Below are 14911 nucleotides of genomic sequence, written 5' to 3' on the forward strand. Positions count from 1 at the left end.
CCGAAGCTTGGCGAGCGTCGACGGTATGTGTCCTCCGACCTTTTCATACCCCCACTATTCACGTCGGTGTGGAGTTGACCTTAGATAGTGTGGTGAGCGCATTGTAACATTGTAAGCACCCATCAGGGTGCTTGTACAATTAAAAATCGCATCGCATACCATTTTCTGGCATACGATGCTATGTGATATTTCATTGTACAAGCACTCCTGTTAATTTAACGTGAATATCGCATCGCATACCACTAAATACGGTATGCGATGGGCGTCGTGCTAGGAAACAAGTACCAAATTTTTTTATTATATTTTTAGAAGTACTGTGTGTTTTTGTATTTATAAATGTACTATTTTTTATCCTAAATACCCAGTTCCTGTCATCAATACAAGCGCAACCTACACAATGTATAATTTTTTGTATCTATATAGGGACTGACACCCCCTTTCCAGGTTGCTGCTTGGCTAACAACTCCTACAGGCTCCCCAACAGATACACTAGTATCTGCTTTTCCATAGTGTTAGGTATCCAAAGCTATGCAGGTCTGGACTGGCCAGATTTCCAGAGATTTACAATCCAACCTGGCCGCGGGGGACCTGGTGGTCTTAACTGACCACGTTCGTGAGTCAGCTGCTTATCTCATAGAAGCCTCTACCGATTTATGTATGGCGGTGGCAAGAATTTCAGCCCTGTCTGTCTCAGTGCGTCAAGCTCTTTGGCTCCGCCAGTGGCAGGCTGAGTCTAAGCAGGCTGTTGAAGCTTCAACCTTCAATGGAGAGTTTTTATTTGGTCCTGAACTGGACAGGACAAATGGATCTCTGCCTTCAGCAGCTCCCTTGGCACTCTGTACATCCCTTCAGGGGCTGTCTTTTCGGTCCTTTCGCTCAGCCAGTAGATTTCGAGGCCATCCAGAGGGGGGATCCTCCTCTAGAGGAGCAAGAGGTTGCGGTCGCATTTATCCGGTAGGGGCCTTTCAATGTGTCCACCCCTGCTGATGGGCAGACTACACAACACAGTACAGAACTAGCCTTCTTGCTCGGCTGTGTCTGTGGTAGTGGAGGAGTTCTCTTTGCATTGACTGTGTGGGTGTTCCTTCTTGAGGAGGCCATTTCTTGAAGCCGAGTCTGAGGTTGCGGGAAAGTCTTATTTTCAATATTACAGTGTACGGTCATAGCGGCTGCTTGGGATTACAAGGCAGCCAAGAAATGGGCAGTACAGCTTGTTCTGATGGACCATACCATGGATGTTCTGGCCTATATGGGGAATGCCCTTACAAAAGCAAATCAGCCCTTGGGCTGGCGCTACACTGTGACTAACATGCTGGGAGGCGGATGTGAAATCTACGAAGGACCAGGAAGTACTGTATAACCTTTTTGTGGATCTGTATTTTTGGGGATAGTTTTTTTTTTTATCGATTCCCTTGGTAGCGAGGAATGCTTTCCTGACCGTCATGGCTGCAAGACCATGGTGCCAACCGTTTCAGTCCTTGCTGTACTCCGATCAATCAAGGTGAACACCATTTTTTGAATTCCAGCAGATCATGGGGAGGTCAGCAGTTGGGACGGCACAAGCAGTGACCATGGCAGGGTTCATGCCCACCTAAAACAGTCTGAGTTGGGGGAGCAGGTTGGTCTGTGCAGGGTACACACTTGATCAGTGTTGACCAAACCTGTTGTTTGAGAGTTGCATTTTATGAGGACTGGACAATTGGGTTCTTAGGTTTATACTTTGGAGACCGCAGCATTTAACCCTTTGAATGCCAATGTTGCTGTGAGAGATCCTCAAAATATCAGTTTAAAATGCCAGCGCCGCTCACGACTGGTTTTCTTTTTTGGGTGCAATATTTAACTACAACTAATTGACTTTTTTCCAATTAATTTTTTATTGAGACACCACGGATAGAGGACATTTACACATATCTCGTAAATGTGAAATACATTATTCAAAGGAAATACAGTTTGGGAATCCCTTATCAGGATACCGCAAAACCTAAATATTCCAAGAACTGTAGGTTTTCAGAATATTTTTTTTGTTTTTTTTTTTTGTTATTATTATCGTCCCTCCCCCGCACTATTTTTTATACTTACCTTGTTCCACGACAGCCATCGGAGTCCTTTTCAGCGGCATCCCAAGATTAATTGCGCGTGTGCGCTGGTGACGTCATTGCACCCACGCAATTCATCTGTGGGACTGGGGATGCCGCTGAAGAGGATTCCGATGGCCGCGGTGGACATTGGGGGACCGTTATTGAGGGTCTGTCGGAGCACCACCAGGTCAAAAATGCTCATGATCCCGAGCATTTCGGATAAGTGATACTCAACCTTTAGTAATAATTTTGTGAAAAGTAAATACAGTAATTGGTAAGAAACTATTTCAAAAAGCAACAATGGTTCTTTCAGAATTATACAGTGGAGAGAGAGAATACATTAGAGGGTATCTATTAGGACCATAATACAATATCAAATCAGAGGAACCGAGGGGGTCTTGGTCAGCCAATCTCGTAAGATACCTGGTGGTATTTTTAAAGGCCCCCATACACTATGCGATTTTGGGCCGATTCCATGCGATTTCGGCACTTGGGCCGATAAATCGCGTGAAATCGTCCCAAAATCGCATGTGCGCATCGGACCGGATCAGGAGGTCGGACGTTCAGCAGGTACGGTCACGTTCGACCTCCTGCAGTGGGCTGGGGGGGGGGGGGGGGGAGGGAATGAGTGCCCAGCAGGGGATGCCGGTGACAGCGGGGCGGGCGGCAGTGATAATCACTGTGCTCTCACTGTGCAGCTTGCTGGCAGCAGCGTCTCTTCTTGCAGCGGGGGGTGACAGTGGGGCGGGCAGCAGTGATAATCTGCATGCTGTCACTCAGCGGGCAGCGGCGGCTATTACATCTTTAAAATAACACGTCAAATGACTATCCGCCTTCTGATTGGCTGAGATAGCGCACTCTCAGTCAATCAGCGGCCGGCTAATCAGCGGCCGCTGATTGGCTGAGAGTGTGCTATCTCAGCCAATCAGAAGGTGGATAGTCATTTGACGTGTTATTTTAAAGATGTAATAGCCGCCGCTGCCCGCTGAGTGACAGCATGCGGATTATCACTGCCGCCCGCCCCACTGTCACAGGCATCCCCCGCGGCACCCAGAGATGCTGCTGCCAGCCCCCACTGCCGGCAATTTTTACATGCGATTTATCACATGTAAAAAATGGCACATCAAGTGCCACATTGTATGTGAGCTTCCCGGGGAGCTGCCGGGCGTCTCGCAGGAGAATTGGGTCCGACTTGTCCCTAGGACAAGTCGGCCTAATGTATGGGGGCCTTTAGATTAAAGTGTATCTGTTGTCGAGTCGTCAGAGGAAAAGTGGCATCCCACAGGGTAAAGAAGTTTGCAGCTTGTTTACCTTTATCTACAGTGGCTTCCACCCTGTCCATTCTAAATAGAAAATGCAATTTAGGTATCTGCGGAAGGGAGGAATTGATCCAGTTTTCAGAATAGTCTTCCTGCCCGCTACACTGAGGGCCAGTAGCAATTGTTTACTTTCATTGGTCATTCAAAGGGTCTGGTCAAAAACACCTCAAATTGCCCATTCCGGGGTAAAGGGCACAAAGGTAACGAGGTTGGCTTCAGCATACCGTTCAAGAAGCCATAAATACTTAACTATGGGGCAAGCCCAATATTTTGATTTATTTATACTAAAAGAACAGTCTCTGTGAGCGACGCTGACATTTTTAGCGGATATTTTGAGGATCGCTCACATCAACGTTGGCACTGAAAGGGTTAAGGGTACATAATAGCAGTAGAAGATATATATTTTATTTAATTTTCTCTATATTTGGAAAAATGTTAAAGCAGGAAGATCCAGGCCTCTGGTGTTGGTAGGGACTACTTTTTTCCACAACAAGTAATATGTGTTGATTAGTAGGAATAAACTTATGGTTCCATGTTCTAGCGCAGCAAAACATGAAAAAGAGGGGTTCAATGACTGCCTTTTGTAGCCACGGTACATCATTCTACAGGAGACGAGGACATGACGGACACGGCTCAGATCATAAACTGGGTTTGTTCTGGCCATTTTGCCAGTGGTGGACTTATTTGGAAGCCATCTTTCTCAGATGGAGAATCGTCCTGGAGAAGGCCCACATTCTCCTCATTGCTCTGGATTGGCCACGGTGGGCTTGATATGGCAATTTTCTGGCTCTGTTGGTTGAACTGGTGTAGTGGCTGCTGCTGCGGGATGACCTTCTTACTCAAGGACTGTTCCTGCTTCCTAATTTGTCAACATTACACTAGGGAACAGTATCTCAAGGTCTAAAAGGTTTCCTGCGGCTGTCATGAGGACTGTGCTTCTTGCTTGTAAATTGGACATTTACGCGTGTCTCACCTGTTCCACTTAAGTATCTTCAACTGGCTCCTTTCACACCTCTGGAGTTGGCTGACTTGCGATGGCTTACTTGGAGATTTGCATTTCTTTTGGTTGTTGTCTCTCCTTGGAGGGTCTCAGAATTGGCCGCAATTGTCGGCGAGTTCTTTGCTACTGATTTGTCATTTTAACACTGCGGTTCTCCGTATCCAGCTGTCTCTTCGCCGAAGGTGGTTTTTGTCACTTCCATCTACATAAGGAGATTGTTGTACTGGACTTTCCCACCCTGGTTGTTGACTTAGTTGTGCCTATAGCATGTTGTGGTGTTGGCACCTATTCCATTTTGTATTCACCTTCAGCTTTATCAATAATTTGATGGTTGGAGGAGGTGAGTGAGAGGCTAGCTCCAATAGTTTAACAATTTAGGGGGGTTATTTGGACCTGGTCGTAAACTGCCAAACTATCACGTTGATTTGGTTTCGTTTTGCTCGCTTGTCAATTCTTAACTCAACAGTCAACATTTAATTTAATGCGCCTCCTATGTTGCGCAAAAGTCATCCCTAATCCACCTTCCCACCTCGACAGCTTCTATATAAATCCCTGATCTGTATGGTTTGGTGCCATTATTTCTAACTGCAGAGCTGTAATAGGAGCTGTGGGGGGATCAGAACGGGACCAGTACTGGGACCGGCACCAGAACCGATTATCAGAACCTGTATCAGATTCAGAAATGGTACCAAAACCGGTACCAGACACAGAACTGGTACCAGAACCAAGTTCAGAACTGGGACCAGTTCCAGAAAAAACTGTCTCTTCAAATTGTCGTAATCATGACTAATAACTGTCTAAACCAACTCGACAATGTCACATTGAATAGGTTTGTGATATTTTTCAAAACTCCAACTGGAATAAAATGGTAAGAGCCGTAAACATTTTAACTGGCGAGAGAAACAAAAACTGGCGAGATGGATTTGATAGTCAGAAAAACAGAAGAATGAATAGGCGAAAGAAATAAAACTACTTTTTCTGTTGCAAAAAAAGAAGGTCTCGACAAAACCACTAATTCGACCGTAATTAGTGCGTAATCATCCACATTGCTTCTAAACCCACTGTCTGCAGTGTCCCTCACATGGATTCGGGAATTGATTTTATGATCAGTAGAAAAAAAATGTCCTCTTTTCCTTTATATGTGTTGCAGACTGGTCCGTCCTCGTAGAGTAGCATTTCTTTGTACTATCCTGGTCAATTAGATCTCTAATGCTTATGGATCAATGGGATACGGTCATTGGGTCACCAGCAAGTTGTTAGGCAGTCATTAGGTCGATACCATTAGTCAACATGCATTTAGGTAGACATGCAGGGCGGTCGACGTGGGTTAGGTCAGGTCTGGCCAACCTGTGGCTCTCCAGATGTCAAACTACAAATCCCATCATGCCTTGCCATAGTTTTGCTATAAGGGAGTGTTAAAACTGTGGCAAGGCATGCTGGGATTTGTAGTTTCACAACATCTGGAGAGCTACAGGTTGGCCTGTCCTGGGTTAGGTCGACAGGGTCATTAGATCTACATGGGTTAGGTCGGCAGTCAAAAGGTCACCATGGGGTTTTTCACAGTTTTTTGAGGCGACGTGTGCCGACAGGCAGTATTTCATGCCCTACCATCCACTAGGGCGTGGTGGGAGAATAAAATAGTGTCCCGAGCGTAGTGAGGCATCGAGCCCGAAGCATTGCGAGCCATATGAGGGGATGCGGTGCACTATAACCTGTGCCCATGTCGACATTCGGGGAAAAAAAACACTTAAACACCCCATGTTGACCTTTTGACTGTCGACCTAATGACCCTGTCGACCTAGACTCATGTCGACCTAATGGTGTCCACCTAATCAATGTCTAACAACTTGCTGGTGACCAACTGATCCACACCCGGATCAATAAAGAGATGTTGGCAAATAAGATTTCTTTGTCATGCAATATGGGGCCCGTGTCTCCTGGTTGTTGAGCAGCTGGATTGCAGAAGTGGTGCAGCATGGCAGGATGGTATAATGGTGAGGGTGGCAGTTTAATGGGATTTAAACTTAAATGGTGATCACTCTGATTGGCTACAGATAGCACTTGTCCCGTCCACGTAATACTGAAGGTACTCGGAGATGTAGATTGGATCAGATTAGAAGTTCAGAGTTCAGCCAAATGCCCCTGTAAAATAATGGGTAAATGTAACGTTTTGCAGCCCGTTTATGCGTCGTTGGCTTTATAATGTTTTTGGTTTCTACATTTCAGCCAAAATGTTGGAGCACTCTAATCCGAATCTGGTGCACAAATGACGAGCTATCCAAAGAAGGGAAGCTGATACCTCTCAACCTGTTTGAACCCGAGCTACGTCTGCAGCGGGTACGTCCTGATAGTAAATATGGCCTTATTGCACTGCTCGCTCCAGATGTTGAAGTTATCACGCAGCCAGTTGTTATGGCATATGTCCGGTATTGACGCAACTTTTTTTTAACCTTTTACTGTTTTTTGGCTTAACTGTAAACTCCGTCTGAAACATAGGAGCAGGGGGGATAAAGCTCTGGCACCAAAAAGATACTCTTCCTCTGACCATGGCAATGTTATAGAGCTAACCAAAAGCTTATTGCCAACCCTTGAATTACATTTGTGTAATTTTTTTTTCCAATTTTGGGGGAAATTTGATCATACTGTTATACTAAATGAACTTTATCAGACCTCTCCATACGTTTTATTGTTAGTAACGCCTGCATGAAAAGTATCTTCCTCTACAAAACTAGGGATTTGTTGCCATATTTAATGCGCACAATGTTACAGCGCCGGTGTTATAGGGAGTGCTGACAGGGTTAAACAACTGAGGTACGTAGTGGGATACAGTCGTATAGAGGATCGCATGTATCATTTCCCACAGTGCAGCCCTTTATTGCTAAGACCATCTGACAGCGCAGGTTAAATGGCCCTGGTGTAGTGGTGGTCGAGCCTGGTTCTAGATGTGCATGGAACCTGTGTTTGTACGGCGTTCCTTGCAGTTTGGCACAAGCCCAGGAGTGGGGGGGGGGGGAGATACGTGTCATTGACAGAGTGTATCTCCATATGATGCAGCTGACACCCCCTATTGATCCCCACTAATGATGTTTCTGCTTCTCCTAGATGGTGATGGATGTGTCCTGCTCCATCCTGGATGAGCTGCACAAGAGCACCAATGTGCACTTGCCTGATCCTTTCTATAGAGTATGTTTCCTTATGTCTCTTGTCTGCTTCCTGGTAACCTTGTATGTATGTGCTGTCAGATGGGGTGTCACCCTTCTCAATGGTCTCTAGGGATAAGAGATCCCTGGGGTGTGTACACAGAGTGATCAGGGATGCTGGACAGTAAGGCATGTCTGCCCCTGGTGATATGATGCAGTTGGCATTATGGTGCTTGGATTGCCATCAGTCGACATACCGACAGAGGAATCCCAACACCGCTCACAATGCCGACACCGGAATCTTGACTGTCTGCATCCTGAGCGTAAGTATGCGGGGGAGGGGGGGGGGGGATTAACCCCTTTAGTGGTGGGTTTTCCTGGGGCAGGGCAGGTTTGTCCACCCCAGAAATATTCACCACTCAAGCTGCAGCCGCTGGTTTTCTGCTGCTGGCTTTGGCGGTGTTTTACAGCCACTTAGTACAGTTGAGGGCCACTTGGGGAAGGCTCTGGAGAGCTTTGGGGTTTGTGCACTCGAGTGGCCCGAGCAGGGACCAGGGGTGACCGATGAGAAAGGTTTTGTTTGGAGCAACGAGGGGGGGAGGGAGCACTGGATCTGCCAAATGGGCTCCTGCATCCAAAGCGGTTAATTGGGTAGAGTTAGGGTTGGAATGCAGGTAGGAGGGAGGGATAGGATACATTCCTACAAGGTGTTGTGATCCTTAGCATGTCTACAGTCAGCTGGCCTTCCATACCCGACCCCTTGCAATGCCTGTTTGAGTACCGACTGCCTCTCTCCATGGGAATCGTGATCCCTCTCTGTAGGCCAGTCACCCTCTACAGTGGGGCTGTGCACCTGTGTACAGAACCTTACAGTAATAGTACCTGGCGGTCCTGTAACAGACCATAAATCCCTTTGATATATGTTTAATGTCACAGTAGAGGCAAAGATAAATAAGAAGGAACAAACCTCATGTGTTGCAGAAAAGTGTATTGCCCAACCGCTGCAACCCCAGAAGCCATCTCTCCCAAGTTTTGGAAACTCCACTGTTCAGTGTGACCATCAGGAGCCTTAATGATGTTCTAGGTCACCTTTCGCTAACTCGTTTATGAACTAATGACTTTTGTTCTTCTGATACGTTTCCACACTGTTAGTTGTGAAATGTTTTTCGGATCAATTTCCCGTTTCCCCGTGCCATACATATGACGTACCTCTTTCCATTGTTCTAGCCAGCCACTTGGTATCAGGCCGAGCTAATCCTCGTCATTCAAGCGGTGTGCCGGTTTATGATGTCTTCCCTTCCTCCGCTGCGCGGCATGCTGGAACTCGTGTTGTCATTTGGGGTAAGATTATGCTCAACTTAAATGTATTCTTTTTTTTTTGTAAAATTGAAAATAGTTTAGGCTAATAATCTTATAAATGAACCCGCCTTGTCCTAACCACATGTTTTGTGTCCCCCAACAGTTTAACCACTGGGCCCTGTCTCTTCTGATGGAGGGGATCAGTTTCATGCACGCCCTGTTACTTGGCTTTGTGGCCAATCTTAACCATGAGCTGAGCGAGGGAGAGCCGTTTGTGGTAGAAGTGTAAGTTTGTTTTTGTGCCTGCAGTGTTTGTGAGGGGGCCACAGGCAGTGTTCCCTCTAAGCTGTGCGCGTGTGCGCGCGCACACAACTCGCCAAGCATGCGCACAGACATTACAACAGAGCGCACAAAGCAGCAGTGGTCCCCTTTTTGCAGTTGTGGACTCAGTTAATGGGTGTTTCACCCAATAACTACATCATGTGCTGTGTTTTGAATGTTTAAATGTTTTGAATGTTTAATATCACGTCGTTTTCCAGTTATATATAGAAGTGGCGCACAAAAATAAAAATTTCCTTCCAAAGTTGCACAGCCAAAATCTTTTGCCGCACACAGCCTTCGTAAAATTAGAGGGAACATTGGCCACAGGTGGTTTCTGGGTAATATACTGATGTATTCTAGATGAGCGTTCAGCCATTACCCTTTTTTGTATGAGATTGTTAGTATAAGCGAGAGTAGAGCTGCATATTGCACTGAGCGTCCTTGGAGAACCAGATCCATACAGTGGAGGGCCTATAGAACAAGGTATACCTAACAACGCCTCCTCTGTGTTTGTCAAAGTAATCCAGCCTAGGTTGTTAGGAGTGTGATAAGTGGACAACCGCTCCGCCCACGTTACCACACGGGCCAGAGAATCTGTCTCTTGCACTGATGGGCCCTAACCATCGGGAAGCAGTCTGTAGACCTAAGTTCTATCTCTGCGGAAGCCGCATTTAGCTCCATTAATGCATTAGCAGAGATAGGAGGGGCCGCGACGGTTTTCCCGCCCTTTCCAAGACGTCCAATTGTCCTAACCGGGAGATTTTACTTTGAGCACATAAACTGTACAGCACTATCGCATTGTATTCTAAGCTTTTGTGAAGGCTTCAGATGGGCAGCGGTCACAGCGGAGGAGAGAGCCGCACATAGGAAGTTGGGTCACGTGGGACTACCTGATATTCCTCGTCCAAATTCTCTCATTCTGTCATTCCTCTATTGTGACCCATTTCTGTTTGACAGGTTTCAAAACCGGGGACCCGAATATTTATCACATCTCATTCCTGTGTTCTTGCTGAACAAGACTGTGGAAGTCCGGTCCGTCGGGATCCACATGATCGATATTCTCCACCGAAACATTTCCAGGTGAGTGGGAATTAGGATTTGGGCACTTGGTGGAAAGCTTAAAAGTTCTATGCTTCTAGAGTGGTCCCTGTATGTAAGGTAAGCAGATGGCACGGTGCAACTCTGGTATAGGCACTTAAATCACATTAATTGGTGGGGACATATGGTCAACTGCTATAGATGTCAGGGCATACTGTTCTCCAGTATCAGGCGGAATGTAATACCGCCCGGGTTCAGCATTACATTCTGCCCATAGTAGCTGGTAATCCACATTTCATGTGTTATTACACTGTTAGAGGCTAGGAAACCTCCATAGCGCCACCATGTGTCCAGGGTAGAGAATGGCACTGTATACAGGTACACACCTTGCCTTTATCAAGCCTTTAGTACAGCTGAATAGCCGGTCATATTTAAGGATTACTTGAATATTTTAGATTGTTGTGTATTATGCTCTAACAGTATTCAGGGTACGGGGTTGGGGGTATTGGGATGAGAGCTGTGGGTGAGAATAGGTAATTCTGGGGTTCATCCGAAAACCCCTTTGAACGTAACATATAGGGAGGAATTGCATGTGAGTCTGGTGAATGTGTCTGATGGTGGGTGTGTGTGTGTGTGTCAGTGTCATGACGACATTACTCACATACAACACCATCACTGACACATTCACCAGTCCCTCGTGCAAATATCACACTCCCCTATCCTGGTCCACTTTCCCTTCCCAACCAACCGGATCCCAACTGGAGTGCGCGATTCCTCTCTATCCTGTAAGGATTACTTGTTAATAATGTCCAATCGTGTTGTCTGATCAAAGTATGGAACCAATAATTACCCGGTATTTTGTTCCTAGGTTTCCATGGACTTGCACTGTTGGCAATCACTTGAAGAACGCTGTAAGTACATATCACTACACCACATGTGTTCATTAGCCAGTACCGGACTCTGGGTAACCCTCAGCTCTTTTTTGGATATTTATTGAGGGTATGCAAAGTCCGTTTTTTTTATGAGGTTTTCGGTAAGCTAAGCTCTCCCTATCTTACCTTTGTGTCCTCTTCCGGACTTGTGGGGGGATCTCCGAGTCTCACTTTGTACACTTCTTATATAGCGCACACATATTCCGCAGCGCTTTACAGAGAATATTAGAACATTCACATCAGTCCCTGCCCCAGTGGAGCTTACAATCTATATTCCCTACCACATGTACACACACACACAGACATTCTAGGGTTAATTTTGTTTGGAGCCAATTAACCTACCAGTATATTTTTGGATTGTGAGGGGAAACTGGAGTACCCGGAGGAAACCCATGCAAGTACGGAGAGAACATACAAACACAGCACAGTTAGGGCCATGGTGGGAATTGAACCCATGACCACAGCGCTGTGAGGCAGTAGTGCTAACCATTACACCTCTTGTTAGAAGCTTGCTAAAAGTAATATACATCCTGGCTTGTTGTACTATGTAGACAATTACATTATTATTATTTTTTTTTGCAGGTGCTGGGCAGCGGGGTCACTTATTTCATCAATGTCATAGAACAGGAGAAAATGATTGAGAAAATCAGAACTTTGACCTAAATAAAAGTCTCTGATTGACCTCCTGTGGCTGGTTCCGGTATTGCTGATATCTGACAATACATTCTGACGGCAGACAAGTGCGGTTTGCGAGCAGACTGAGTTTTTATGTGACATTTGCACACTACACGAACCCTTCGTGCCTTTTTATTTGTGAACAGACTTCCCTGACTAACTTCCTGTTACGTTTTGTTTTGGGTTCCCATAAAAATCAAACCTTTAATCAACATCATTTCATCGTCTGGATTTCAGGAAGCGAATGGTCCGGGACAATTCCTTTTTATGTTTTTGAAGCTGCCTGGAATTTGTTTGATATGTGGTCTTATCTGGGCAGCAGGGATTAATATGCATAATTCATCAGCGCACAAGCCCGATAAATGTGCAACTTTAATTTATGTAAGTGTCTCTTTGGCAAACACAGAACCCAATAGCTGGCACGTGGCAATGTTGAGCAGGTGGCTTTGGAATTAGGGTACTGTTTTGTAATGTGCCAGGCTGTTTGCCTGTTCTAAACAAAATACATAACTAGTATCATGGCTCATTTAACAGAGCTGCGGTGAGAGCTGGAACCCAACCAGATTGCATGTCATCTCTATGAGACTGATGCGGTTACACATGAGTTTGTTAGATTCGTGTGATCTGCAGATGCAGTTCCCCCAACCAGATTTCCCTGGCCAGACTTTCCGCCATGTACGTATTAGCCCCCCCAGAATTTGAGAATCCTGCAAGATTCTTCTAAATAATGACAACTTTCTAGAATTGTATCATTTCTAAATTCAGTTTTCATGGTCTATGGTGATCACATGGTAATAGACCTTGTGGGGGGGCTCCCTAAACAAGAGCACCTTAATATCCCAGAGGCCTTCGATAGCAGGATGCCGAAACCACTACCTGGCAGCCCCTCTCCCAGCACATTGTCCGTGCTCCGCTTCTGCTAAATGCCCGGCCACCCATTCAGGTGTGGTGGACAAATTGGGATCAGCAGAGCTTGCAATCACTTGGATCACTAAGACCTTGGGATTTAATAACTCCTGGATATCCTCATACTAGCATTGGGACATAGTGGTTACTGAGGGGGTATAAGAGGGTGAGGGGGGTAGACACCAATATAGTTACAAGCAGACAGCCGGACTCCTTCATGTCCAACAATAAATGACATCACACTCAATTCTGGCCTTGTGTATATTCCTGCATTTCACGTTTTGGAAAGAGACTAAAAATGGTTTCAATTGATCATATCATAAACGTTGGGGGGATTAGTTCAGACACCACGCTACCCTACTCCTATTGTCCACTAAACAAATTGGCCTTGTAAAGCCACACAAATTGCCTGTGTATAGATAACCAGCACTTAACTGGACCGGTCCTCTCAGCAGTGGAAGTAGCCGTTGTGTGAGCGCAAGTAATACTCAGCCTGTTGATGTTGTTGTTGGCATCACTGAGGCACCTCATACCTCATCATTGATTCCGAGGAAGCTGATCAGCCTGCGATTTCATAGTTATTGGCTAGCCTCACAGAATGGCTGTCCGGGCTGGGAAGGAAATGTGCACACTAGCGGTCTCACAATAGAAGTCTTCGGCATTTGTGTCTTTCCTGTATGTTTATGTTACTCCTTTACACACACTGCCTGCCGCTGTGGCGTTGTTGTTTTTTGCATTTTTATTGTACATAGCTGAGATATTTGTATACGGTTTAGATCAATATGAATAAAGTTTAGAACCAATGTTTTTGAGGGTTTTGTTCTGGTTTCTCTTTCACATTTAAAATAGAGAGGCAAAAGAACCCAAAGATCACAGATACTGTATACAATCTGCAAAAAGACAGTACAGTAATAATAATGATATTTATATAGCGCTTTTCTCCCAATAGGATTTAAAGTGCTTCACCATTGTCTTTACAGCTGAAAATACAAAACAAGCTTAACAGTAGATGTCAGTGAAATGCTTGAGTAAATAGATACGTCTTTAGACTATTTTTAAAGGACTTTACAGTGGGGGCTCCTCGCACTGTGCGAGGAAGAGAGTTCCATAGAGTTACAGGGGCTTGGGTTGTCTTTGCCCAATTGTCCCCATACACCATTTGCCATGCTATCTTCCCTTCCATTTCTGTTGGTTACCAGTAGGACTTCAAAATATGTCACTAGTTTGGCTTTTATGTCACCGGTGGACAGCTAAGAATGGAACATCTGCAAGAAATCATAAGGTTTTTTTTTATCATACAGTTGTTGTCATACAGTTGTTATAAATTTAAAAAAGGAGTTATCCGGATGGCTGACAGATAAGTACTGTCGGCACGTGTTTTTAGAATTTTTAATTATTTTAAAACTTTTTCATACTATATCATCCACACCAACTCCGAATGGGAAGGGTAAAGTGCACCTGGCCCGTTGCACAGCGAGTGCAGCAGTACAGTAATCCGAGGTACACGTGCTCTGATTGGAGGTTCGACATCGGTACCCCAAAAAATATGGAAAAACCTCCTGTCAGCCTTATAAAACTCCTCACTGCTAGTGGGATCGCAGCGGCAACCTGATGCATGTGCATTGCAATCACAGCACACTGGCAGTTTGCTGATCACCGTTCACTTGCTTGAACATCGCCCATAGCGTACTCGCATGAAATAGGCTCAAAGACAGCTGATTGCCAGACCATGTGGCTGAAAGTGCAGTGTTATAAAGTGTACCGGGTAGCAACGCTAACACTACCGGGAGAACCTTTGGGTTCCCTGCGATGAAGGGCAAAGAGTTGAGGACTTTAGCACTCACTCCATTTCTGATTCTCGCATTCAAGCTGCAGCTTTTCAAAGTAGTTTTATTCAAATTTAACAACAATTTTTGGTACTTGTTTCCTAGCAGGGTGCCCAGTACGCATTTAGTGTACTGGGCTATTCTCCGTAGTGAAATCGTATCGCGCAGCGTGTATAGTGCCGTGTGTCGGATGTCCATATGAAGTGCACAGGAGTGCTTATACAATGAAATATCGCATGCGATCGCAGGGCACCAGGTGCGGTGCGATATTTAATAGTAGAAGCACCCATGCGATGAGATGTGATGGGTGCTTACTATGGGAAGTGATGAGATGTGATGGGTGCTTACAATTGAAAGCACCTATGCCATTGTTTAGC

At 45.5% G+C, this 14911-nt stretch overlaps 1 protein-coding gene across 1 annotated transcript in view; it reads left to right on the plus strand.

Annotated features, from left to right (window-relative positions):
• Window positions 1-13515, plus strand: part of LOC146020031 (uncharacterized) — a 36749-nt gene extending 23234 nt beyond the window's left edge. The window contains exons 14-20 of the mRNA XM_083152788.1: window positions 6624-6734; window positions 7500-7580; window positions 8765-8878; window positions 9000-9121; window positions 10115-10237; window positions 11064-11106; window positions 11710-13515. Of these exons, the coding sequence (XP_083008914.1) occupies window positions 6624-6734; window positions 7500-7580; window positions 8765-8878; window positions 9000-9121; window positions 10115-10237; window positions 11064-11106; window positions 11710-11790 (675 nt within the window). The 3' untranslated portion in view covers window positions 11791-13515. The remainder of the gene's footprint in view (window positions 1-6623; window positions 6735-7499; window positions 7581-8764; window positions 8879-8999; window positions 9122-10114; window positions 10238-11063; window positions 11107-11709) is intronic.
• The last annotated feature ends 1396 nt before the right edge of the window (window positions 13516-14911 follow it).

Source organism: Crinia signifera, chromosome 7, assembly GCF_055691185.1.
Source record: "Crinia signifera chromosome 7, ASM5569118v1, whole genome shotgun sequence".
Lineage (NCBI taxonomy): Eukaryota > Metazoa > Chordata > Amphibia > Anura > Myobatrachidae > Crinia > Crinia signifera.